The sequence below is a fragment of the Mauremys mutica genome, chromosome 6, assembly GCF_020497125.1.
Source record: "Mauremys mutica isolate MM-2020 ecotype Southern chromosome 6, ASM2049712v1, whole genome shotgun sequence".
Classification (NCBI taxonomy): Eukaryota; Metazoa; Chordata; order Testudines; family Geoemydidae; genus Mauremys; species Mauremys mutica.
Genome location: NC_059077.1, coordinates 44,203,348 through 44,228,817, shown reverse-complemented (window position 1 = coordinate 44,228,817; position 25,470 = coordinate 44,203,348). Strand labels below are relative to the sequence as shown.

General features: G+C 41.4%; 2 protein-coding genes across 5 annotated transcripts in view; one reads left to right on the top strand and one right to left on the bottom strand.

The window, feature by feature from the left end:
- Nucleotides 1–25,470, top strand: part of IQGAP2 (IQ motif containing GTPase activating protein 2) — a 245,345-nt gene that overhangs the window by 165,514 nt on the left and 54,361 nt on the right. For 2 of the 3 annotated variants that reach the window (XM_045020504.1, XM_045020505.1), the window contains 3 exons: nucleotides 1,771–1,895; nucleotides 4,422–4,585; nucleotides 13,392–13,482. In XM_045020504.1, the coding sequence (XP_044876439.1) occupies nucleotides 1,771–1,895; nucleotides 4,422–4,585; nucleotides 13,392–13,482 (380 nt within the window). Of the gene's footprint in view, nucleotides 1–1,770; nucleotides 1,896–3,514; nucleotides 3,562–4,421; nucleotides 4,586–13,391; nucleotides 13,483–25,470 lie in introns of those variants that run through there. The other variant, XM_045020506.1, reaches the window with a different exon arrangement.
- F2RL2 (coagulation factor II thrombin receptor like 2) lies at nucleotides 6,060–12,227 on the bottom strand. Of its 2 annotated transcripts, XM_045020508.1 has the most exons (3): nucleotides 12,172–12,227; nucleotides 11,814–11,917; nucleotides 6,060–8,133 (listed from the first exon to the last, which is right to left on the bottom strand). In XM_045020508.1, exon 3 carries the CDS (start codon nucleotides 8,066–8,068, stop codon nucleotides 7,043–7,045), a length of 1,026 nt encoding a protein of 341 aa, XP_044876443.1. In that variant the 5' UTR covers nucleotides 8,069–8,133; nucleotides 11,814–11,917; nucleotides 12,172–12,227; the 3' UTR covers nucleotides 6,060–7,042. The 2 variants fall into 2 exon arrangements, with proteins under 2 accessions (XP_044876443.1, XP_044876442.1); XM_045020507.1 differs by lacking the exons at nucleotides 11,814–11,917; nucleotides 12,172–12,227 and adding an exon at nucleotides 10,170–10,361.

Genomic DNA, 25,470 nt, shown 5'->3' with positions numbered 1-25,470 from the left:
AAGAGAAATTAAGGGCCTCACATGAGCAGGTTACTGGAGAAGCATTAGATATGCTCAGAACAGCCTTGGCAAAACTTAATGCGTTATCTCTGAACTCCTTGCCAAATTCCTCTTCTGATAATTACACTCTACCTTATATACCCCTTGCAGTCTTAGTTGGATGAGGTGTTCTTAACTTCCAGTTCTAAGATGCGTAGCACTGCTACAAGCTGTTAAACAAGTGGAAGAATTTCACTGATGGACTAAGTCAGTGATGGGCAACCTGTGGCCCGTCAGGGTAACCCGCTGGCAGGCCCCGAGACAGTTTGTTTACATTGACCATCTGCAGGCCCAGCCGCCTGCAGCTCCCAGTGGCCGTGGTTTGCTGTTCCCAGCCAATGGGAGCTGCAGGAAGCGGTGGCCAGCACGTCCCTGCAGCCCGTGCTGCTTGCCACAGCTCCCATTGGCCAGGAATGGCAAACCACAGCCACTGGGAGCTGCGGGCGGCCGGGCCTGCGGACGGTCAATGTAAACAAACTGTCTCTGGGCCTGCCAGCGGGTTACCCTGACAGGCCGCAGGTTGCCCACCCCTGGACTAAGTGCTTTGGGATGAGTAACTATGGAAATGTTAAATTGTACATATCTGATATTTAACTCTATGGTGCGATTTTTTTTTTAAAGACTATACATCCTTAGTATATTTGACTATAGTATAGTTAAAAAAAACAAGCAAACAAAAGGAAATGTGGCTGTTGCCATGAATTAATGTAAACTTTTAATGTCAAAGAACATCTCTGTAATTTCTTGAAAGATGTTTCGGTCTTCTCTTAAAATCATTATTTACTTGACACGCTGCATCTCCTTGAAATGTTTTTATATCTATTAGTAGCGTGGAGCTGCTGTAAGGAAAGTGCTTTGGGGTGACATGATATTGAATTATTTCAGATCACAATATGAGCTCGCAAGGTGGCGCTATGGCCAAAAGAGCTAATGCAATCTTTGGCTGTATAATCAAGAGAATGTCAAGCAGGGGTTAAGAGGTTGTTTTACTTCTGTATTTGGCACTGGTTCAACCACTGCTGGAATATTGTGTCTAGTTTTGGTGCCCATGATTCAAGGGTTTGGAGAGGGTTCAGAGAAGAGACTGGACAATGATTAAAGGATTAGAGAACATGCTTTGTAGTGATAGACTTAAAGAGCTCAGTCTATTTAGTTAAAGAGATTATGGAGAGACTTTTTTACAGTCTAAAAGTATCTATGTAGGGAACAAATATTTAATAATGAGCTCTTCAATCTAGCAGAAAGAGGTATACCACAATCCAGTGCTTGAAAGTTGAAGCTAAGCAAATTCAAAATGCAAATAAGGCATAAAATTTTGACAGGGAGGGTAATTAACTATTGGAACAACTTTCCAAGGGTTGTGATGGATTTTCCATCACTGACGGTTTTTTACATCAAGATTGGGTGTTTTTAGAAAAGCTCTGCTTCAGGAATTATTGTGGGGACGCTTTGTTGCCTCTGATATACAGGAGGTCAGACCAATGATCACAGTGGTCCTCTCTGCCCTTGGAATCGGAGTCTATGAAATGCATGTGTAGAGCCAAGTAAGGCAGCTTGCATGCTGCCTGCTTACATGGTGCCTGGCTGCAAACACTGACAATCAAGTTTTTCACTTTCGTGTGCACTAGATTTATCCAGTAAGGAAAGAAGAAAATGCAATACATACAGTAAATGATGGACAATACATTTAATGACTCTTTATGATGATTTATATTTTATATCTTCCTACAGTTATGCTGACACACTCTTGTCTATTAAATCAGAGGCTTCATCTCAAGGACAAGATTATTTAAGCTGGAATGATGTCCAGAATTGTATTGACATGGTTAATATGCAAATTCAAGAAGAAAATGACAGTAAGTAATTTTAACTTTGTCTGAGGCAGAGGTTACTGTGGTCCCTGGAGCACTTGCTGGAGGTTTATGGAGTGCTGGCTTGCCACATAGTGATGCTTTTTATTTTTAGCGATAAAATTGCAATTAGACAGCCAAAAACAAAAACCACTAATTGCTTTCCTAATATTTTCAGTATGAAATTGTGGTAGCTGCAATTAAAAATGAGAACAGATGTGTATCAGACACCATAATATGTGGTGCTATAAAAATTGTTTCTATTTTGTAGTAGGCAATAGACATTTGTATTTTGTCCTATAACAAAGATTTTTGCTTTTTTTCCTAAGTAGATTTGGAAATTAGTAATTCCTGTTCCCCAGCATAGCATCTTGATGATAATTCTAGAGAGGCAGACTAAAACGGTTATCATTTTAAACAAAATTGAGCAAAGACTTCTGTGCTGAATGCCCCTGCTAAGTGTTGACTGGAGAGAAGGGAGCATTCAGTGCAGTAGTTACTGGCATTACTCCTTCTGTCTTTGAATCCTTTTTCACCTCTCTAAAATCCTCTTGGTATTTCCTGATTCACTGGAGTGGACCCTGACTAAATCACTTCTCTGACATCACAAATGCCATAGTTCTAGCGGAGGCAATAAGACTTCTATCCATCTGTATTCATATTGGGCCAATAATTCTGGTACTTAACTTAATCAGTGTAGTCCCAAAATGAGATTAAGTACAAGAAGATTTTCAGATGGGAGGGGGAAAGGTGGTAGCGGGTGGCATTTTACACACTTTCTGTGTTGACTGTCCCTCACATAATCCTTACAGGGGGCAGTCAGTACATAACTGTATCAAAAGCAATTCTTTTCCTGCTCTCCTTTAAAAAATAAAATGGGGTTTGTAATATAGAGAGCCGCTCACAGTGCTTATTTTTTCTTACACTGCTAGATAATAATTTAGGATATGTCTTAAAACATTTCCAGGTTGAAAAATAGTGCATGTTTCTTCAGTGGGTTTCAAACGTTTGGGCTTTAAAAATGTTAGGGAATTGAGTTTTGGTTGGTGTAACCCCTTTGCTGCTAGACAAATGCTCTTTTCAGCATGGTCTTTTTGACAAAACATCAAGCTGTGATGTGTACACTTCAGCAAAGAAGGGTAGTATTCAGCAAACAGAGCAGTTGTCAATAACTAAAATAGTCTGCCTTTTTACATAATTAGCTCGATTTTTGGGGGGGGGAGCAGGGAGGCTGTTAAGCACATGCAGTGCTGCTTTAAGTCCATAAAACTTGAGGTGCTCAGTGTCTCAAACTTGGGCCTCATGTTAGCAACTTTAGTCCTAATGAATAGTAGCTGTTTTCAGATTGCATTAGTCTACTACTGCCCACTGGCAGGGGGTAGCTCTGCTTGGAACTGTACATAGTACCAACAGAGCGTTCTGAAACTTGCTGCATCTAAATCAGGCCTGGCTTCCCAGTGTGCAGAAATTCCCTTTCCTCACTGATGGTGCCCCCATGGTTGTCATAAAAAAACCCAGCTTACATCCACCTGAGGAATAGCCAGTCTCCTAAGAGATTTTGGCCTTGTGAGGTCACATAACTATGACCTCACCAGTTCAGTTTTATATACACACTATGGAAAAACCTCAACAGATCCCAGGCAGCCACCAACTGGAATGCACACTGTCACAGGTGATGGCAAAGCAATCTGCAAGAATTTATACTCACTCACAGACTTGGTGTAGCGGAGTTCTATGAAAAGCCCTCAGGACAGTGTGTTTCAGTGCTTTCTATTAACTAGAGTAATAATTTCTAAACTGAGTTGTCTAAAGATAGCTACCTAAATACACTTTTAAAACAGACCACTTTTTTCAGAACTGCTGCAGACCCCATAGTTCAGTGAATTCAGTGGGAGCTATGAATGTGCAGCAGTTTTCAAAATTAAGGTACTTTTCCTTTACGCAGCCAAGTTTGAGAACTTTGACTTAGATGCATGTTCCAGTTAAATTGTTCCGTGATGTTCAAGTGGTGGTGTTGATTACTTGAAAAGATATGATCTCCATAAGTTCAGAGGTCAGAATATGTATGTGTATTAGGAAAACTAATATGTTAAATTATTTGGAATAGTCAGATATGAAAATCACTTCAGAATGATTACTTGAGCACTGCAACGTAAACAAGCCCAAACCTTTACACTAAGGTGTTGAGTCTTTGTTTGAAGAGATGTACATGGATCATCCTACTGTAGAACAAAACGGGGAAATTTTTCCTTTTTAGAAAAGGATATGGGTTTTTTTGTTTTGTTCTTAAATCAGATTCAGTTAAACAATTGGCTGACAGAGGAGGAAAAATCTGGTCTCACTGGCTGGCTTGGCATGAACTGCCAATATCTGAGAAGAAAGACTTTAGAATTTGCTGCTGCTGCTGCTTACCATAACTTGATGTTCACACTTACTCATTTATGACACTATCCTTTTTTTGAATAAACTTGATATGTGGCTGGGCTTTTTCTATTATTACCTCTTTAATTGTTAATTTCCCTTTTTTCTTAGGAATTGTTGCAGTTAGCTACATTAATGAAGCTATTGATCAAGGCAATCCTGGGAAAACTCTAGAAACACTGCTCTTGCCTACAGTCAAATTGCACGATGTGAACCCAACAAATGCAAGGCATTATCAAGATGTTCTGCACGATGCCAAAGTGCAGAAATGCAAGGTAGAACCTCAGTTGGCTCATTGATACTTGTCAGTTTATTAAATGCCAAAACTGAATGTATGTTTGTCCCGTCCCTCCACGGCCACCATATTTTGTATGTTGGTCCACCACCATATTTGCAGTGGTTGTGGTGTCTGTCTCTCCTGTGCCAATTAAAATGTTAGATGAGCACTAAGTAATTCCACCTCCCTCTGAAACTTTTAGTGTGAATGGGAGCTGGGGAGGATAAAATCAGTTGTGCATACTTGTCATTGTGCATGTGATGTTTCCTAGTTTATCTAATCCTGTCATGGTCACTTCAAATATTTAAGAATGTGGTATTTATGCCATAATTGTGCTGAAGCGGTTATCTGAGCTGAGCGGGAGATCTGGCCTCTTGTTTCTGGGATTAGGGATGGATGGGTATTTCACAGCTAGAAGGAAAGCTGGGGCTTTTGTCACCAATGGGAGGGTTGAAGCATTGACAGTTTTCAAAAGAAATTCCTGGAAATTACTCTTTCCTGAACCCTCACATTGCTTAAAAGTAAACTTGGGTTTTTGATGGTCTTTATTGTTTGTTTGTTTGTCTTCCTGATATGCTACTTAGGGTAAACCATCTGAGCAGGATACAATGTCAGCTTCCACATAAAGCTGTGCCTTGGCTAGCATCAGAGTTTTAGGAATTGTAAACAGATCAGCATAACTGCTTTCAGAATGTAATTGAACACAAGATTAACTATAGCTTTTGGCAAAGTGTTTAAAATGTATTCTCAAGTATTCTATGTCTAACAATCATGCTGTACATTCCTAAGCTAAATTATGGGAGCTTTCGCAGCATGGTACTTAGTTTATAGCAGCATATATAAATACTTTATCTGGTCATCTGCAGTAACTACAATGAGGGGAGGTCTTAACGTTTTATGGAAGCTGTATTGGCTTTTGAAGTAAACCTTCACTTTTCCCAATTCTTATAAATTATGGGGGCACTCTGATTAGAAACAAACTTCATCGTAGTTCAAGTCAAGAAATTTTAAAGAGTTTTTAGCAGCTTAAAAAGGCACTGAATGTAGTTTTCACGTAGTTACAGTTGCCCTACTGTCCCCCTTCTATGTGCAGGTCTACACTGGGGGTTAAATTGACCTAAGTTACACAACTCTAGCTACATGAATAACATATCTGGAGTCGACGTAGCTTAGGTCAACTTACTGCAGTGTCTACACGAGAAACTCTCCTGTCAACTTACCTTATGCTTCTCGTTCTGGTGAACTACCAGAGTCGATGGGAGAGCGATCGGTGGTCAATTTAGCAGGTCTTCACTGGACCTGCTAAATCAACCCCCCGATGGATCGATTGCTGCAGCATCGATCCACGGTAAGTGTAGACAAGCCTTATCTTCTTTTTGTTGCTTTTTGCAGTCCTTTCTTTGCTACTTTAAATATGCTTTTTCTCTCCTTTTGCTCTGTGAAAAACTCTCAAAAAGCAACCCAAATAACGGATTACTGCAAAGGAAGGAGTGAAACTTTTTTTTAAAAAGTACATATTTGAGAACGCAATATATTCAGTCTCATAAATTACAGTAATTTGGGGTGTTACTTGTAACAGTGGCAGGTAAACATTTTTAGACAGATATGATTTTAAGTTGTCTCCTTTTTAAACAGCAAAGACTGTATTCAGTTTCTTCAGCCACTTTTTATTTTAGTTGGCCTTTTACTGGCAAAACCAAAGTTCAATAAAATCCAGCATACTCACCATCCCTGCCCCCCAGAAGAGCTCCTGTTCATATAAACAGATGTTACCTCCAATTTAATTGTCATAGTTTTAAGGATGAGGTGTGGAGGTTAAAAGCAAGTGTCTGATTTGCAAGTATTAGGTTGGACTGTACCTGATTTTTCATTACTCCAGTGCAGTGGTTCTCAACCTGCAGCCCAGTTAGCACACAGCTGCAACCTGTAAATGGCTTTTCTTACTGCACTTCAAAAGAGGGCAAAACAGAAATCCACATTGATCATAAGTTAGTGGTATTAGGTATTTTCAGGGTAGCCAAGCCAAAGTTTTCAAAAATAGTGATATTGGCTTAAAAATACCGTTTGAGTCTTATTTGTCCTTTGTTGGAGCTTTTAGGATTCACATTTTTGGACCTTTCTCCATAGAAGTGAGGGCTAGAAACTTCATTTATTTTTTTTTTAAATGAAAACAGATTCTCACCTGAATCAGGAGTAGTGGCTTCAAGAACAGCATCAAAACTTGTGGTAAAATTGCAAGACTGTATTTTTAGACGTCCTTAAGATTTACTTGCTTCCAAATTTTATGTTAAAAAGATACTTTTGAACTTCTGCTTTCTTTTCATTAAAAAAGACCAATTAGAATGTATAAAACAATAGTCAGTTAAGTAGTGTGGTTTTTTGTTTTTGTTTTTTTTGATGAATTATCAGACATTTATATATGTCACAATAATAAATGTTGGATATTTAATTTAACTCATTCTTCCCTGGATATTTTTACCATTGTGAGATAAACATTGGATTGCTCTCTGATTTTGGACATCAGATAGTAAAGGAATGGATCAAGGCAACTGTTTAAACTGCTTAGAGACAAAGCAATAAGATAAAAAAAATACAAGCCATCTGTTTTGTTGTAGTAGTAATTAACGTGATGGACAATAAGAATGATGTTGCTTGGTGTGAAGCAGATGGCAAAAATCATAAGGATCAAGAGACTTATTTTAACATACCAAAAGCACTTCTGCTCATAAGTATTGAGTGTTTGGATAATTGAGATGTAACAAAAAATAATAATGGTCAGTGGTATTATAAATCCAAAGATTACTAAAGAGATGAAGTAGTAGAATTGGAATGGTGATAAAGTTTCACAGGCATTATGTACATCGTGGCAGGTAAAGATATTTAATTGTTCCAAGTAGTAGGTTTGCTTCATTATGCAGAATGGCAGCATGTACAGGAAAACAATTGTCCACACAATTCCACATGCTAGTGTTGAATAGGTACGCTTTGGCAGACTTCTGTAGGTGAACGGATGAACAATAGCCACGTAACGACTGATGCTGATGCACATGAGGAGAAGAATGGAGCAATACATATTGCCATAGAAAATGGCAGTCGTAGTTCGGCACATTATTTCTCCAAATATCCAGTTGTTTCCATTGAGATGGTATGCTATCTTGAATGGCAGTATGATACAGAATAGAAAATCTGAAATGGCTAAATTTGTATAGAAGATGGCAGTACAAACAGATCTGATTCTGAAAAACAGCATCCACAGAGTGATGGCATTTGATGGCACACCTAATAAAACTACAAGAATATATGTTGCAGGTACTAGTTTGGTACTCAAAGAACTACTAAGGTACTCCATTGTGGTATTGTTAACTTTCAGTATTGAGCCATTTGACTTTCCTGAAGAGCATTTGCGTTCTTTGTTGTGAACAGTCTTTGTCCAGCCTTCTATATCAGAAGGAGGAATATAATCATAAGTGCCTTGAGGCATTCCATGAAAGGTCTTAATATCAGGCACATCTTGACTTGCGGAGCTGTTATCACCATGTTTAGAATCTAAGATTTAAAAAAAGAAAATAGCTAAAATATAAGAGATGTACTCTGGACAGAGTCATGATGTATACCTTTTTTCTGAGATGAAGTAGTGCAGCTCCAATCTGAAGAATGAGTCTATAAAAATGGCATTGTGGTGTACTCTGTGGTCTCTGATTTCTGTATCACAGGTGGTATGGTAAACCCCTCATAATTTTATTTATAAATTGACTCTCAGCCCTGAATACTCAGCTGGACTTGATCAACCTGTATTCTTTCTGTTTTAAGAATAATCAGTTTTTTATGGCAGAACTATGCTTATGACATCTGTGCAACATCATTATCTTTAGTGGATTTTCACAGGTGTAACTTCTTGAAATTGATAAACCGTGCTAATGCACAAAGAGAGAATATAATTGTTGACTCACAAGCCCTCAACTGTTGGCTCAGCAGTGCAAACAGGAATAATAAGCAGTAAAACTTTTGTCACTTAAGCAAGCACATATGACTGTGTAAAAGGCAAATACATTGAATAAGATGGTGCCATTTTTACATACCCATTTTTCAAATTAGAACTATATGTAGAAATGTTTGCCCTTTATCTCTACATATAAAAATCTTCCTTATATGGTATTCAAACACCCAAGAGTCTTGTCCCCACCCTCTTTTTTTTTTTTAATAAATAAATAAATAAAGGCTAGCCACTCTGGCTCTTTACCTCTTGGCTCAGAAGGCAAACCAGATTCCCTCCTGTTAGCATGAAGAAGCAATGATATAGCTACTACTCTCCGTTGTTTTGGGGCAGGGCAGTTATAGTCTTAAGTACTGAGCATGGGGCTGATCATCTGAGTTTTATTTCTGATTCTACACCTGGCAAATCTATCTGCTTCAGTTCCACCATGTGGTTATCCTTATTTTGCAAAGTGCTTTGAAAAAATATTCTGTATGTGAAAGATGCTATGATGGTAGCTATTAATTTACTTGCCTGCAATTCATTACACTTTTGCAGATAACTCAGAAAACATCACTAAAGTAAACATTCTCTTACTATGTAGACAAAGATTAATGAGCATATTTAGCCTCTTCTCCTAATGTCAACAATCCTGATAAGGCTTAGCATAGAATTTTGTAAAGATGTGCTAGTATCAAAAGTGTGCAAAACAATAATAATCCTACTTTGCACCTATACAATGTCTTTCACTTGAAATTTATAGCCATAATAAAGTTTTTGCTATTTGTATAATATATAATTAGAATCCTAGCTCCAGAATTCTGAACATACTGTAAGATGTAGAGCAGTCCTGTTTGAATCTTTGAATCCTAGTCTTTTTGTCCTAACGTGACATAACTAATTTCTTCTGGATAAAAAAATACAAGAAATAACAATTAGATCCAGGCATTGCAGCCATGACAGAGTACGCATAGGAAGCAGATTTGAGTAAGACTGTACTAGTTTTAGTCACATCTCTGGGCATGACTGCCCTTTAAAGAGACTGGTGTATCAGAGCATTTTTTAAATAAATACAGAACCAATTAATCTTAAAAAATTCCTAGTTCTGCGCCCACTGAAATCATTGTGGTTTTTCTCACAAACCCCAGTCCGACTGTGGGCCCAATGTTTTGGAATGGTGACTTTCCCAGGTATTTATGATACAAATTTACCCCCATCAACCGAGTTTTCCGTCCAGTGGTATCTTCTGTGAAGTGTTAATTCTGTATTCATGATGCCCTCTTTCTACACAGAAGGTGTGATCCCACAAATTCAGTACTGTCACATCACTGTAGGAACAAGTACTGTAGGGGAAGTGGGTTATGAGGGAAATCACATTTTAGTAAACACAAAAACAATTGCATTTTGTTTGTCAATTAGCAAAGCTATCAAGGGCCATTGTGGGGAGAAATTCAAGATAACTGAAACAGAGCAATCAAAATCTGCCTCGGCTGAGACTTTGCGGTGTATCAGCCTGCTGACAAAAGCATCTAAAAGATAAGCACAATGCTCATGGTACCAGCTGAAATATACAGATAATATAAAATACACCTAGAACCAGAGGGCTTACCTCTTTGCCGTAGACTTGAGGACAGAGACAGCAATCCAGTTATAATTAAGAACAATGTTTTCATTGTTGCAAGTTAAATCCAGTTGGAAAAATAATGCCTCTTTAATTCAGTTGAAAAGGTTTTTAAATCCACATTTTTGTGTAAAAGACCTTGGAGTTTTAGGTCTGCCATCCAGAAGTATTCTGTGTGTACGGGACTTATAGAAACTAACTAGTTTGTTCTTTCTCTAGTACAGCAAGAGGTTGTGACATCTGAATATGTAAATACACATGACTCAGTTTCAACCTCTGGCTGATACGGAAGAGATTAAATTGCTTTAACTTCTGTAATTTAACTCCTAATTTACCATGAACGTGAAGAGTTTTTTAGTCTTTCTATACTTTGTTGGAATTTGTACACAAAAATATTCAGAAGAAAATATTTCTGCTTAGAATATTCACAGAAAGTGTTTGACACCTGGAGTTCCCAATCAAAGATCAGAGCCCCATTGTGCTAATATGTACAAATATGTAGTAAAAAGAAAGTCCATGTCCTAAAGGCTTACAAACTTGATTAAATTACAAGAGGAAACAAATGCATGGTGTTGGTGGGGACGGGGAAGGGAGGATGAGGTAACAATGATTCAAGCATGTTTCACACAGACTAGCTGGGCTCTGCTCTAGCTTGTCACCTGCCCATCAGTTATCAATTGACAGTGGTCTGTAGGCTGTCTGTCCTGTCCTGTCTGCTTTTGTTTAAACAGTTCCTATCCCTAAGCAGCTTACATCTTTAGGAAATGTTACACACATTATTTTTAAAGCTTCCTACTTGTCACATGATGAATGACTAGCTTCCAGCAGGCAACTTCAAAATGCTGGACAACACCACTGGCTTCCAATTTACTGATAAGGTTAGAATAACAAATTATTACCTGGCCCAGGAGCCGTATGCTTACCAGCACTATAGTAATTCTGAAAAAATCTGAGATCCTGGGGAGTTAAAATATTTCATGCCTCACTCCCCGATCCCAGGGTTCCAGCTGAAGTTTAGTGACTCACCCTTTAATGATACTCTGAACAATGAAATTTTGTTTTGTAATAGCTGCAACATGCATCTCACAATGAGTCTGAGGTATAGTTGATTCTGATCATGCTTGTAAGGCATTTCTGTTTTGAAATCTTTGTCCTCATGCATAGCTTGTGCATAACTTGACAGTTTGGTAGGAAGTGAAGTGTATTTTGAGTTTTAATTAAAAGTTCTTTGAACCGGATGCCAGAATTAAAATATTCTGAGACTAATGTGAGACTTTTGCATTGTAGTTTTATAAGAAAATAAGCAAACAGTAATGCATTCTACAAGCTTACAGTTGTTTCCTCTGTAAATCCTCATAGCAAACTTGGGGAGGAGAGGGCGAGAGAAAAATTACACTAAGTTAAAAATAGGAGTTGACTTTTTGTTCCTGCTGTTTAAGGCTCAAAAGTGTGGGGAAAGTGACCTGAAATGCAAATTTGTGTTCACAAATGCTTTTTCTGCATCAATTTGTACTCTTCCCCACTGTTCTAACCGAGATCAAATGCAATTTACTATAAGAAAATACATGTGTAAATGCTGATCAAAAACATACATGTGTTGTGCATGGATAGATACATTCTTGTCACACTTACCATACAAATATCTGTTCCATTTTTCTAATGAAAGAGCTTTTACACATCCTCTCTCCTCTCATTACCATTACCTCTGCAAAGTACAGACTCATTTGGGTTTTGGCCTGAAATAAAATAAGTTAAAACACTGAGATCCACCATCAAGCTGGTTCACCACACACCAGGCTATCTTAGCATTCCACCCCTATGTGACATCTTCCTAAATTTCATTTTTTGTAGGCATGTATTTGTACAATTTTGTATCTTTGCTAAAGTGACATTTATGGGTTTCCTAATCTAATGTAATTTACATTTTTCTAGAGAGAAAAAGACAAAAAAATACAACATGAAATGTTCTCAATTTCTTATTAGCAATTACCATTTGTATCTTCATTAAGCAATGGAAGCAATTTACTTCTGCAGTGAGAGGTTGACTGTCCTCCCAACCAACTGCTGACACTGTAACATTGCTTTCCAGCTAGTTGTTAATGGGTGTGGACTTTGATTCCTGAGCACTGAATGAGACCATTTAAGTACCTCCTAAATCAGTCTTCTCTCCAATAGCATCTAGCATTTTTTAAGTTGGTTTTTGGCAGCAGTGTCCTCTGGCTTTACTACTTCTCTGATATCCCAGGCATTAATTTAAGATTTGCATGCTAGAAATTGTGCCATTCTTCGAGATTGGGGGTGGAAAACAAAACCCCAGATTTCTGGTGCACAGTTATTTCAGTTATGAATGCACTAGAAACACCTTAATTGAGCTTAACTTCAGTCTGACCTTGCTAGGGTCTCTTCTTTTGTGCTCACAATTCTGTGTATTAAATCATGCCTGCAGTTATTTACTTCAGTCTGTCTGTATATTTAGGCACTTAAAACTCCAAATGAGTTATTTTGGACTGCAAATTGGGGGCACACAAAAGAAGCTGGTTTTTGAAAATTTGGCTTGTATTGCCTATGAGGTAAAATTCGATAGTTGGTAGTTATCCAATTAAAAATGACACCTGCCCAGGTATGTACTTCATGATTCAAAAAATTCAGGAATTAAAGCAATCTTTGCATTACTAAATCTGAGCTGTCTTTCTGTGTGAAAGTTCATACTGATATTTTTGATGTCTTTTTACTTATCTGTACATATGCATGATTTCCAATGAAGAGCTTTGAAAGAAAACTTAACTGTTTGTAACCTTCTGTTGGATTTATGCTATGTCCTTGAGGAATCATATTGCTATCTGAATGCTCCTTTTCCTCTGTTCACTGGTGAATTATGGAAATTGAATTGTTGCTAAATTAACTCTGTTCAGAAATCTATATCTGTCTTCGGTAGAATAAACCTACTATCCAAGCTTTCACATGTTAAATAGAATTTTGCATTTTGGTGAACATAACATACTTTTCAGCACAGTAAGTGTATCTAAACGTTAGCTTTTATCTGTGATTTTTATTTGTTCATTGCTAGGTTCATAAAGTCAAATGAGGTTTAGTGTCCTCAGGCTTTCAGAAGGGCTTTCTATCTACTGAAGCTTTAATAATGTGTGTTTTCAGACTGAGTTTGACTTACTGTATTTTATGTATAAATATTTCTCCATCCCTCTCTCCCAGGAATCTCATGATGAGTCAGCAGTTCTCTGGCTAGATGAGATACAAAAAGGAATCAATGATGCTAATAGTAATATAGAAAAAGCAGCAAATTGTAAGTATTAACCTGAATCTACGTTGAAATACCATTTTTTTCAGGGTAAAGAAAGATGAGATTTTGAACTTTTTTATTCATGTACACTTCAATATGTTGGCTAGATTTTACAGTTAATTATTTTTAGGAAACAAAAATATATTTTTTTCATTACAGTAAGATTGAGTATGATTAAAATAAGAATTAAATGTAAAATGTAATTACATCTACCTAAAACAGTTGTCCTTGTGTCTGTCTTAGTAATTTTGGAAATCAGTATTACCCAAGGTAATAGAAGAGCAAAGATTTCAAATGCGAATACATTTTCACAGAGCTGATGAAATAAGTATATTAATAAATCTCCCTTGCATAGATTTGAAAATAGATTTAAGGAGGGAATGAGACAAGTGAAGCATTTCATATAAGAGATTTTGCTTGTTTGACAAGTTTCTATGTGGTAATAGAAAACATTTGAAAGGAGTCCTGTGTACAAGTCTAAGTCCTGACCTGTGTTGCAAGACTGAATTCCTACATGGTTACAGCCTTGGTTAGTCAGATTTCTTATTTCATAACAACACCTCTTAACAAATGCCAGTAAATACTCCAACTTAGTCACATGCCCTTAATTTTTCAAAGTACTAAAAAAAAAGCTTTTTTTTTTTGTGTGGCAAAATGATGATTATTCCAATTCATAATGCAACAGTTTGCTTTGAATCTGTAGGAAGATAGTAGCATAAGAGAAGTGGGTTATCCTATTGAACCCAGGGTATGTATAATGTCAAAACTTTTTAGAAGACCGAGTACAAACAAATCTGAAGGATTTATAACTACAGTAACTCCTCACTTAATGTTGTAGTTATGTTCCTGAAAAATGCAACTTTAAGTGAAACTATGTTAAGCGAATCCAATTTCCCCATAAGAATGAATGTAAATGGGGGGTGGGGAGGAGGGAAGTTTAGGTTCCAGGGGAAATTTTTTTTGCCATACAGTACAATACAGTACTATAGTTGGGAGGTGCCCCCGCCTTACCCCACACAGGCACAGCCCACTGGCACTGCAGACAATGATAGGGGGAAAGGAGGCTGAAGGTTCTGGAGGCTCGGAGAAGCATGTTGTACAGCGACAGCTTCCCCTACTCTGCAAGCACCAGTGGAGGGGGACTCAACCATCAGCCCGCCCACGCCACCTCTTTTTCTCCCTTCCTTCCCCCTTTACTCGGCACACGGCAGTTGACAGAGCTCTTCATTGCGGTGGCAGACAGGGTGAAGGGCCTTCCTGTGTCCACCAGAGAATTTCATCATGGATCACTGCCTTTATCCATTTTTGCTATGAATAGGCGAAAGTGCAACTGCCAGCAATTGTAACCACCCATTCAACCAGGGCACAACCCTCGTCGGCTGCCTTCCTGGCCCATGTGCCAATTCAAGATATCTGCAGGGCCATGACCTGGTCGTCCATCCATAAGTTCACGTTCCATTACATGATCACCCAGCAAGCCCGGGACGATGCTGCCTTCGGTAGAGCAGTACTGCAAGCCACACAACCAGGAACTCCAAGCCCACCTCCAGGAATGCTGCTTGTGAGTCACTTAAAATGCAATTGACACGAACAAGCACTTGTTACCTACCTTTTCGTAACTGTTGTTCTTCAAGATGTGTTGCTCATGTCCATTCCATTACCTGCCCTCCTACCCCTCTATTGAAATTGCCAGCCCTACGGATACTGCTGAGGCAAAAAATTCCAACAACTGTGCTGTGGGTGTGCACACACCTAAAATGGAATGAACATGAGCAACACATCTCAAAGAACAACAGTTACGAAAAGGTATGTAACTGTTTTTCCTCTACCTCTTGTATATTGTTACTTATTCAAATAAAGCAGCCCTCCCCAGGCATCAGAAAAGATCAAACCATATACAATGCTGATCAACTATATATAATAATGAGAATGAAGCATTGAGCCGAGCGAGAAAGAAGAACAGATTACTAAACTCTTTTATATACAGGAATTTACAAACTAAAATTGTAAATTACCCTGTCCTTATCTGAAATGCTAAAGTAGCTTTCTTTTCCAGGCCTCAAGACAGGCTGAAGGTAAATGATATCACTAGGGGCTGGTCTACACTGGAGGGGAGGAATCAATCTAAGATATGCAATTTTCAGCTACGCGAAGTCGAAGTATCTTAGTTCAACTTACCTGGCCGTCCTCACGGCGGCAAGTCAACTGCCGCGGCGTCCCCGTCGACTCCACTTACTACTCCTGCCAAGGTGGAGTACGGGCGTCGATTTGGGGATCGATTTATCGCGTCTAGATGAGACGTGATAAATCAATCCTCGATAGATCGATTACTACCCGCCGATCTGGATCGGTGGGTAATGTAGACATGGCCTAGCAGTCAAAGCCCCCAGCTTGACCTGCTGTTCCTTACTTGAGAGGGAAAAAATGAGCTTTAAACTAGTCCCTTCAGGCCATTGCTGTACATTCCTGGGAATTTGCTCCCAGTCCAAGCAGAGGATCAACCAGCAAAAGTTTTAGAATAAGAATCCTGTAAATTTAATTGGCAACAATATACGGTAAAAGCTGTTTTATCCAACACGTCACCAACCAGAAAGCTCTATAAACCGGCATTTCTGATCTTCATTGAAATTCCGGTTTATAGTCCGGTTGGTGCAGGACAGGCAGGGGGTTGGGGTGCAGGAGGGAATGTGGCACATGGGTTCTTGGAGGGAGTTTCGGTGCAGGAGGAGGGTGGGGGCAGCAGGTTGGGGTGCGGGGTGCTGGATCTGGGGGGCACTGACCTCGGGCGGCTCCTAGGCGGAGGCTCGGCAGGTGGCTCTGTATGCTGTCTGCGCCTGCAGGCACCACTCCCAAAGCTTCCATTGGCCATGGTTCTCAGCCAGTGGGAGCTGTGGAGCTAGTGGGCAGGGCAGGGCGCGGCGCCACCTGCCATGCCTCTGCCTAGGAGCAGCTGGGATAGGTTGCCGCTTGCAGGGAGCCACCCAAGGTGAGTACCCCCTGGATCCAGCAGTTTGCAACCCAACCTGCTGCCCTGAGGACGGACGGACACACACACTCTCTCTCTCTCTCTCTCTCTCTCTTCCCTCCCACCCCCCAGAACCCATGCTCCACACCCCCTCCCATGTGCCAGCCCTGCATCCCCTCCCACACCCACACTCCCACCCTTTTAGTTATAATTGGTATTTTTCACTTACTGGCACCCCCCATTCTCCCAACATACCAGATAAAACAGTTTTTACTGTAATTACTGCTTATATGTGGTCATCAAATGTTTTGCCATTACTAAATTTTTTCGATTCTACTTTCAGTAGTTGTATTTTGTTTGCTAAAGATCAACCTACTGTGTTAAATTAAAATGTTCCTTGGATGTTGATAGCGTAGAATAAAACAAACCTTTGTAGTATTGAACATATATGGCTAGCTACTGAAGATGCGTAGCTCTTTAATGTTGCTGAATTTGATGCTGCTATTGTTTTTAAGATTAACTGAACCTAGTGCCTTGATTTAATCAATCAGATGTGCTTAAAACCTTTGGAGGAAACCTTAACAGATCAAATATCTGTGAAAAGCATCTGGCTTTTATCATTTGAGAATGGCTCAAATGCATGTATTTACCCACATTCAACATTTTTGCACTTGGGAATTCTAATGTCTCCTTTGATGGGGATAAGTGCTTTTAATGAAGCTGTGAGGCAAAGGCATGAGAAACATGAAGGAAAATCTGTGCACAAAGAAAAACGGATCTTTTAAAATTGTAAACAAAGATAAGCAAAAATTAGAGAATGAGACTGGAATAGACAAGATTGTGTTTACTCATTTAGGAGCAATATAAATATTGACATTCTAAAGGTTATATAGTTAGTTCCCTGCTAATTTCCACACAAACATTGTATCAGGTTGCTAGATAATACAGGAGGTATTACCATGCAATAAAAAATCTGACTAAGAAAGGCTGGGACTATGTGGGAACCAGTAAAAAGATGCAATAATGGACTTTTTCATAGTCTGTTTTGTTTTATGGCACCATGTTTGTATTATGTACATACCATGAATATTCATAAGCTTTAGCATTCAAAAAAGCAGGATTTTCAAGCCATACAATTTTTTTAAGCAAGTCACAAACAAATGCAACCTTTTTAATAAAATAAAATAAAAAAAAAAGTCATTAAGGCCACTGCTCAGCATGGAACAAAAGAAGTCAGTGGAACAAATAATATCCATATCCTGCCAAGGCAACTCAGTGTCATCAATTTTCAGATGAGAAATGTTGGGTTTACAAATTTCCCACAAGGAATATGCAAGTGTGCTTTGTTTGAAGATGCTAACACACACTAAGATCAAATGGTCTAGACTTGAACTCTGTTTTCTTATCACATTGAGAATTTCATTTTGACCCATAAACCTCAGGGAGGCTTTCTTAAGAAGGCGATCAAATTAAAGAACAGTGCATGCAAAAATACAGGCAAACTACAAGTGTAATGTTAGCCATTGTTTTGAACAAAAATTAACTGAAGTGTTTGACAAAATTTCAGTAAAAGGGATTTATGTAGAAGAAGAATCTATTTTTGAAGAGGGAATGAACTGAGTGACGTGATGAACTAAAAAGTGCCTGTTTCATTAGGAAGTCTTGAGCTTCCTGTAAGCTTATTTTTGTGATTTGTTTAAAGATTTCCACATAGATGAGAGAGTAGTAGTAGTAAAAATATTTTGATTTCATGGTGTAATTTTGACAAACATGACATCTCACGTGAAACTTTCCACATTCACAAAAAACTTTGTGGAACTTACGTATTCTCTTTTTAAAAATCTGTATAGCCATAAAAATTGACACATTTGCAGAATGTTGGAATGGGCTTTACTATTCACACCACACTTTTTCAGGTGCTTGAATTGACTTGTGTTTAAGCCATTTTATTCTATTTTTGTGAGTGGGAGAGTCACAGGGCAAGCTTGCGTCACAGTTCACTTTGCTCCTATGACATGAACTAGCAAAGCAGGTCTTTTATACCTTGCATGGATTGCTAGCAGCCACAGAAATCCTGTGTTTTGGGAGAGTCCACATCACAGGAGTGAGCTGATCTTTGGCCCTCTTAAAGGTTCAGTTTCATTCTGTGACAGGACTGCTGCATTTTGTGTATCTGAGCAGTTGAAGGGTCAGGGGAAAACACTGGTGGTGGCTAGTCCAGTATTTGAGATTCTAAATATTACAAGAACTGAGGGGTATACATGGGAATCTACTTTTTTGCTGTCCTTGAATTGGTAAGTTTTGCTATTTAGCATAGTCTTGCCATGAAAACACAGTCCCCGAGAGGAGAACTCTTGAGAACCAAAAAAAAAAAAAAGAGTTGGAGGAGCAGCAGTAGCTTTATGTTTAGAGTCATTTCTTCAGAAGAAGCCCCACTGTCAATGTGCTAGAGCTAGGTGCAGGAGGGCCAGTCGCAAAGTATGGTATAACTGCCTCAGCTACCTGTCATACCACGGCACTCCTACTGGACAATGTTAATGTACCTAACCTAACCTTCTGTACCAAGCTACTGCTGTTGCTGTTTGGTTTTCTGTCTTCTCGTTGCTGATATTCTAATGCCAGTCAGTGGCAGTATGGCAGACTAGGCATGATCATCTCTAGCCTTGGAAGAGTCTGTGTGCCATGCATAGGTTAGTTTCGTTTCAGTTCAGACAAACAGTGGGATCCTGCTTGGTGAAAAGGTTGAGTGTGTCTAATCTTGCTGTGGGTTTCTGTGTTGTCTTGCATACAGTTTGCCTGCTCTCAACTGAATGCTTGCTTGTTTTCAGAGTGACAATGAAGCTGTCTCCTTCCTAGCCTAAATTTGTTTATACCCACCTGTCCTGGGATCTCACCCCCACTTTGAGCTTGTGGGTTCAAAGATGGGGACCCGCAGGTATTCTCCCCCCACCCTAACCCTTAGGGTAGGATTCCTTCTCGCTGCCACCAGTCAGGTTAACGTGTCTGACGCACTGCCTGTCCCCCAAGCTTCCCCTGGGGAACCCAGATTCAAACCCCTTGAATCTCTACACACAGGGAAGCAGCCCACTTCCCCCCTCCCTCTCCTGCTCTCTCTCTGCTTGGAGACAATCCTTGTCTCCACAGAGTGGCGCCTAGCTTCCTTCCCCTGAATCCACAGGTAAGGAACTTAACCAAGTCCTGAACTTAAAAGAGTTTATTAAAAGAATAAAAGAAAGAAGAGAAAAAAAATACACAATCTCTATGAATCCAAGATAGACATTCATAGGGTCTAATCTTATTAATCCCTGGAGAAATTTCTCCCTTTTCCTCAGTACAAACAATACAGGCAAAATTACGAATAATCAATGCAAACACACAGAATTGCAGACACAGGATTCTTATATGCAATTACCCAGTTCTTTTAATACTCACTAGCTTGAATAGAAGAAATTAGTTCAGAAAGATGAGCAGACTTGGTTAAGCGTCTGGTCTGGTGTAGGTCCAGACGGCTAAGAACTCAGAACCAAGAACACAGAGACCCAAGTTCCCGCTCTCTGGGATTTTCAAATTCTCTTCCCTGATTGGTCCTTTGGTCAGGTGTTTCACCAGGTCTGGGTTAACCCTTTACAGGTAGAACTTAACCCTTAACTAACTACTTATGACACGCCCCCCAAATCACCAACAGTGGGAGCACTGGCGGTGATTTCCTCCTAAACTGCAAAACCAACAGAGTAATAACCACATGCACTATTACATATAGTACTAAGCATATAACATGTAAAGAACACTTTTTAGCCACTAGATTCTGGGAAACTGTCACGAGAGAGTGCATCAGCAACTTTGTTGGAAGCTCCTGAAATGTGTTGAATTTCAAAATCAAAGTCTTGGAGAGCTAAACTCCATCTGATAAGTTTTTTGTTGTTTCCCTTGTTAGTATGAAGCCACTTTAGTGCAGCATGATCGGTTTGTAGCTGGAACTGCCGTCCCCAAAGGTATGGGCGTAGCTTTTCCAAGGCATACACAATGGCGTAACACTCTTTTTCACTGACGGACCAGTGGCTTTCCCTCTCAGACAGCTTCTTGCTGAGAAACACGACAGGATGGAAGTTGTGATCCGGTCCTTCCTGCATTAGTACCGCTCCTACCCCACGTTCAGATGCATCGGTGGTAACTAGGAAGGGTTTGTCAAAGTCCGGGGCCCTTAATACAGGGTCAGACATGAGCATCGCCTTAAGCTGGATAAAGGCTTCCTGACACTCATCAGTCCACTTAACTGCATTTGGCTGGGTTTTCCTGGTCAGATCAGTTAGTGGAGCAGCGATTTGGCTGTAGTGTGGTACAAATCGCCTGTAATATCCGGCCAAACCTAAGAAGGATTGGACCTGTTTCTTTGACCTTGGGACAGGCCACTGTTGGATAGCCTGCACCTTGGCCTGTAGGGGGTTGATGGTTCCTTGACCCACCTGGTGTCCTAGGTAAGTCACTCTGTTTTGGCCTATTTGACACTTTTTGGCCTTAACAGTTAGTCCTGCCTGCCTGATGCGCTCAAAAACCATTTTTAAATGTTCTAGGTGTTCAGGCCATGAATCAGAGAAAATGGCCACATCATCGAGGTATGCAACTGCACAGTCTTCCAATCCTGCTAGTAGACCATCCACCAGCCTTTGGAAGGTGGCAGGTGCATTCCGCAGTCCGAATGGAAGCACAGTAAACTCATACACCCCTGCATGGGTGATGAAGGCAGATTTTTCCCTGGCGGGTTCATCTAGTGGTACCTGCCAGTATCCCTTGGTTAAATCAATGGTAGAGATGAACTGGGCACGTCCCAACTTTTCCAATAGCTCATCAGTGCGTGGCATTGGATAGTTGTCTGGACGAGTTACAGCATTGAGCTTACGGTAGTCCACACAAAAGCGTATTTCCCCATCTGGTTTGGGAACCAGAACCACTGGAGATGCCCATGCACTGGTAGAAGGGCGGATGATACCCATCTCCAACATGTTGTCAATCTCCTGTTTAATAGCAACTTTGGCATGAGGTGACACCCTGTAGGGTGGGGTCCTAATCGGGTGAGCATTACCTGTGTCAATGGAGTGGCAGGTTTGCTCAGTCCGTCCTGGGTTGGCTGAGAACAAGGGCGCGAAGTGAGTGCACAGCTCCTTGATCTGTTGACGCTGCAGACGTTGCAGGGTTGTGGTGAGGGTCACCTCTTCCACACCACCATTTCTTTTACCTTCGTAGTAGACACCTTCAGGCCACTCGGTGTCATCTCCTTCCTGAACTGTAAAGTGACAGACCTGTAATTCTCTGGGATAAAAGGGCTTTAGAGAGTTAACATGAAACACTTTAGGCTTTAAAGAGGAATCAGGGAATGTTATGAGGTAGTTAACAGCTCCCAGGCGCTCCTGGACCATGTATGGTCCTTCCCAGGACGCTTCCATCTTATGGGCCTGTTGCGCCTTCAAGACCATGACCTGGTCTCCAACCTTGAAGGCCCGCTCCTTGGCATGTCGATCATACCAGACCTTTTGCTCTGCTTGAGCATCTCTTAAGTTCTCTCGAGCAAGGGCCCAAGAGTCCCGGAGGGTGTTTTGAAGGTTGCTTACAAAGTCCAGAATGTTAATCCCTGGAGGAGGTGTAAACCCCTCCCATTGCTGCTTTACCAGATGTAATGGCCCCTTAACCTCATGGCCATATACCAGCTCGAATGGTGAGAATCCTAAACTGGGATGTGGAACAGCCCTGTAGGCAAACAGCAACTGTTGTAACACTAGATCCCAATTATTGGAGTGTTCATTGACGAATTTGCGGATCATGGCCCCCAATGTTCCATTAAACCTTTCCACTAGGCCATTAGTTTGGTGGTGGTACGGGGTGGCAACCAAATGATGCACCCCATGAGTTTCCCACAGGTCTTTCATGGTCCCTGATAGGAAATTTGTTCCCGAATCTGTTAGAATCTCAAAGGGCCAACCCACCCTGGTAAAAATGTCAGTTAAGGCCTGGCACACAGTTTGAGCCCTGGTGTTGCCTAGAGCTACTGCTTCCGGCCATCTGGTAGCAAAGTCCACAAAAGTCAGTATGTACTGCTTTCCTCTGGGGGTCTTTTTTGGGAAAGGACCCATAATATCCACAGCTACTCGCTGAAATGGGACCTCAATTATGGGAAGTGGCTGGAGAGGGGCCTTGACCTGGTCTTGAGGTTTCCCTACCTTTTGGCATACCTCACAAGACCGGACATACTTGGCAACGTCCTTGCCCATCCCCTCCCAGTCGAAGGACCTTCCCAACCTGTCTTTGCTTCGGTTCACCCCAGCATGGCCACTGGGATGATCATGGGCTAAGCTTAAGAGCTTTTCCCGGTACTTCATCGGAACTAGCAACCGTTTTTGAGGATGCCAGCCCTCCTGGTGTCCACCAGAAAGACTTTCCTTGTATAAAAGTCCTTGGTCCACAATGAACCGGGATCGGTTAGTGGAGCTGAGAGGCGGTGGGTTGCTGCGTGCCGCCGCCCATGCTTTCTTGAGGCTGTCATCAGCTTCCTGCTCTGTCTGGAACTGTTCCCTTGAGGCGGGAGACACCAGTTCCTCTGGAAGTGATGTAGGTGATGAGATTGTTTCTGTTGACTGTGAACCGCTCTCCGCTGGTCCACGAGGTGTTATTTCAGGCTCCGGCTGAGCCTCTAGGGTAGGCTTGTGTGCTGGTTTTTCCAGTCCAGGCCCGTTGTCGCCCTCTGGCGGTGGAGTTGTAATCGCTGGCGCCGGTGCTGGCGCTGGTTGCTCTTCCAGTTCTGGTTCTGGGACTGGATGTAGTATGGCTGCTGTAGGTGTTGGCATGGGATCCGGTTCCACCACCTCTGTCTGGGTCTCTGGTAACACAGACGGGGTCTTGGTGGACGGCTCAGGAACAGGTATGGGTGCAGCAGCTCGTCTGGCTTGGCTGCGTGTAACCACTCCCTCTGTTTCTGGCGGCTCAACGTGATGGGCCAAGTGGTTGCCCAGTATCATGGGGACAGAATAATTGTCATAGACAGCAAAAGTCCACGTCCCTGACCAGCCCTTGTACTGGACAGGTAAACGCACTGTAGGTAATGTTACAGGTTTTGACATGAAGGGGCGAACTGTCACTTTGGTTTTCGGGTTGATGAATTTGGGGTCCACGAAGGTTCGGTGGATAGCTGACACATGTGCTGCAGTGTCTCTCCATGCGATAACTTCCTTTCCGTCCACTCTCAAAGTTTCCCTAAAGCATATGGGTATTTGAGAGATATCTACTTCCGGGTTTCCTTGGTGTGCAGGTGCAAGGAGTTGGACCCGGTTCAGGTTCTTTGGGCATTTGGCTCTGATATGCCCCAGTTCATTGCATCCAAAACATCGCCCACTTGATGGGTCACGGGGTGGTGTTGGTTTACTGGAAACTGGTGAGGTAGAAGAAGAGGTAGGGTGTGACTGTGCTTGGGTTGTAGGTGTGGGCTTGATTGGCCCTCGATGGTAAGGTTTAGTCTCGGTGGGTACCTTGTGTGATTCGCTCCCTTTGGCAGTAGCTTTCGTGTTGTCTACCGATGCCATCCATCTGGCTCCAATCTCTCCTGCCTCAGTGAGAGTTTTAGGTTTACCATCTTGGATGTAGCGTCTAATGTTCTCAGGAACACCATCTAGGAACTGCTCCATCAATATCAGGAGGTGTAGGTCGTCTAGCTCCTCAACCTTGGATCCTGATATCCAGGAGAAATAGTGTCTTTCCAGGTAAGCAGCGTGCTCTGGAAATGACATCTCTGGTTTCCATTTCTGGGCTCTGAAACGCTGACGGGCGTGATCAGGGGTGATGCCCATTCTGAGTCTGGCCTTGGTTAGGAACAGTGGAAAGTCGTCCATCTGGTCTTTAGGCATTTCAGCTGCCACAAGGGATAATTGTCCGCTGAGCTGTGACCTCAGCTCCATCATGTATTGGTCTTTAGGAAGATGGTATCCAATACAGGCCCTCTCAAAGTTTTCTAAAAAGGCCTCAACATCATCCCCTGCCTTGTAGGCGGGAAATTTTTTCCGAAAAGTGTGATCAGTAGGTGGATGGGGTGGTGGATTATGCTGCTTAGCCTGTTCTACTTCCAGAGCCTGCCTCTGGATTTCCAGATCTTTCTCTCTTAATTCCATTTGTCTGATGTGGTCTGCCTCTCTGGCTTTCTGGTCTGCCTCCATGGCCGCCATGGCCATCTGGTGTTCTCTCTCTTTGGCTTCCAGGATTTTTATTTGCAATCGAGCAAGCTCTAGTTGGTCACTTGTTTCCGTCATATCTGTGCCTTGGGGTGCTGGACACCCCCTCCCTGTTTATGATAACTTGAGTAGAGAAAGGGTAATTAATTCTGTGTATAGCAAATTGTGTGTTGCAACTCTCTATTGTTCTGTACTGAGCAACAGGGAAAATCTAAAAAACTCTCTGTCTCTCTGTGAGAAAAGACTAGTGAAAATCTCGGCTTCCTGGCTTCTGCATTTCAAAAGTCACAGGAAAAAAAAATGGCTTCAGGAGCTTTCTCTCCTCGCCAAACCTGTTTTCCCTGTTGGACGGGATGAGCTCGGAGGAGCACTCCCCCCACCCAAGGAATCCTGATCACACAAAGGAGGGACACACCTCCTTGCAACCTGTGAGGGCACTTCCCCCACCTAAGGAATGCACACACTTTCTTTTCCTCCAAGGTGCTTTTCTATGCCACCCGAAAGAAACTGCTTTCACCAAAGCCTGCTGGAAACTTAATTCCCTCCAGCCAAACTGCTGGAACTGCTTCTAACAATACCACTTAGAAACAGAAGACTAGTAAACTACCTCTTCTCTCAGGTTGCTTTCCTGCTCTAGAAGAAGAGAATAGCTTCCCTCAGCGTAGCCCAGCTGAAAAAACTCCTTCTAACAATGGATTCGAAACTCCGCTGCCACCATGTCCTGGGATCTCACCCCCACTTTGAGCTTGTGGGTTCAAAGATGGGGACCCGCAGGTATTCTCCCCCCACCCTAACCCTTAGGGTAGGATTCCTTCT

Excerpts from the sequence above, each read along its gene's own strand:
- F2RL2 (XM_045020507.1), bottom strand. The coding sequence starts at position 10,233 with ATGAAAACATTGTTCTTAATTATAACTGGATTGCTGTCTCTGTCCTCA. Across the intron at positions 8,134-10,169 it reads CTCAAGTCTACGGCAAAGAG|ATTCTAAACATGGTGATAAC; the intron begins GTAAGCCCTCTG and ends TTTAAATCTTAG.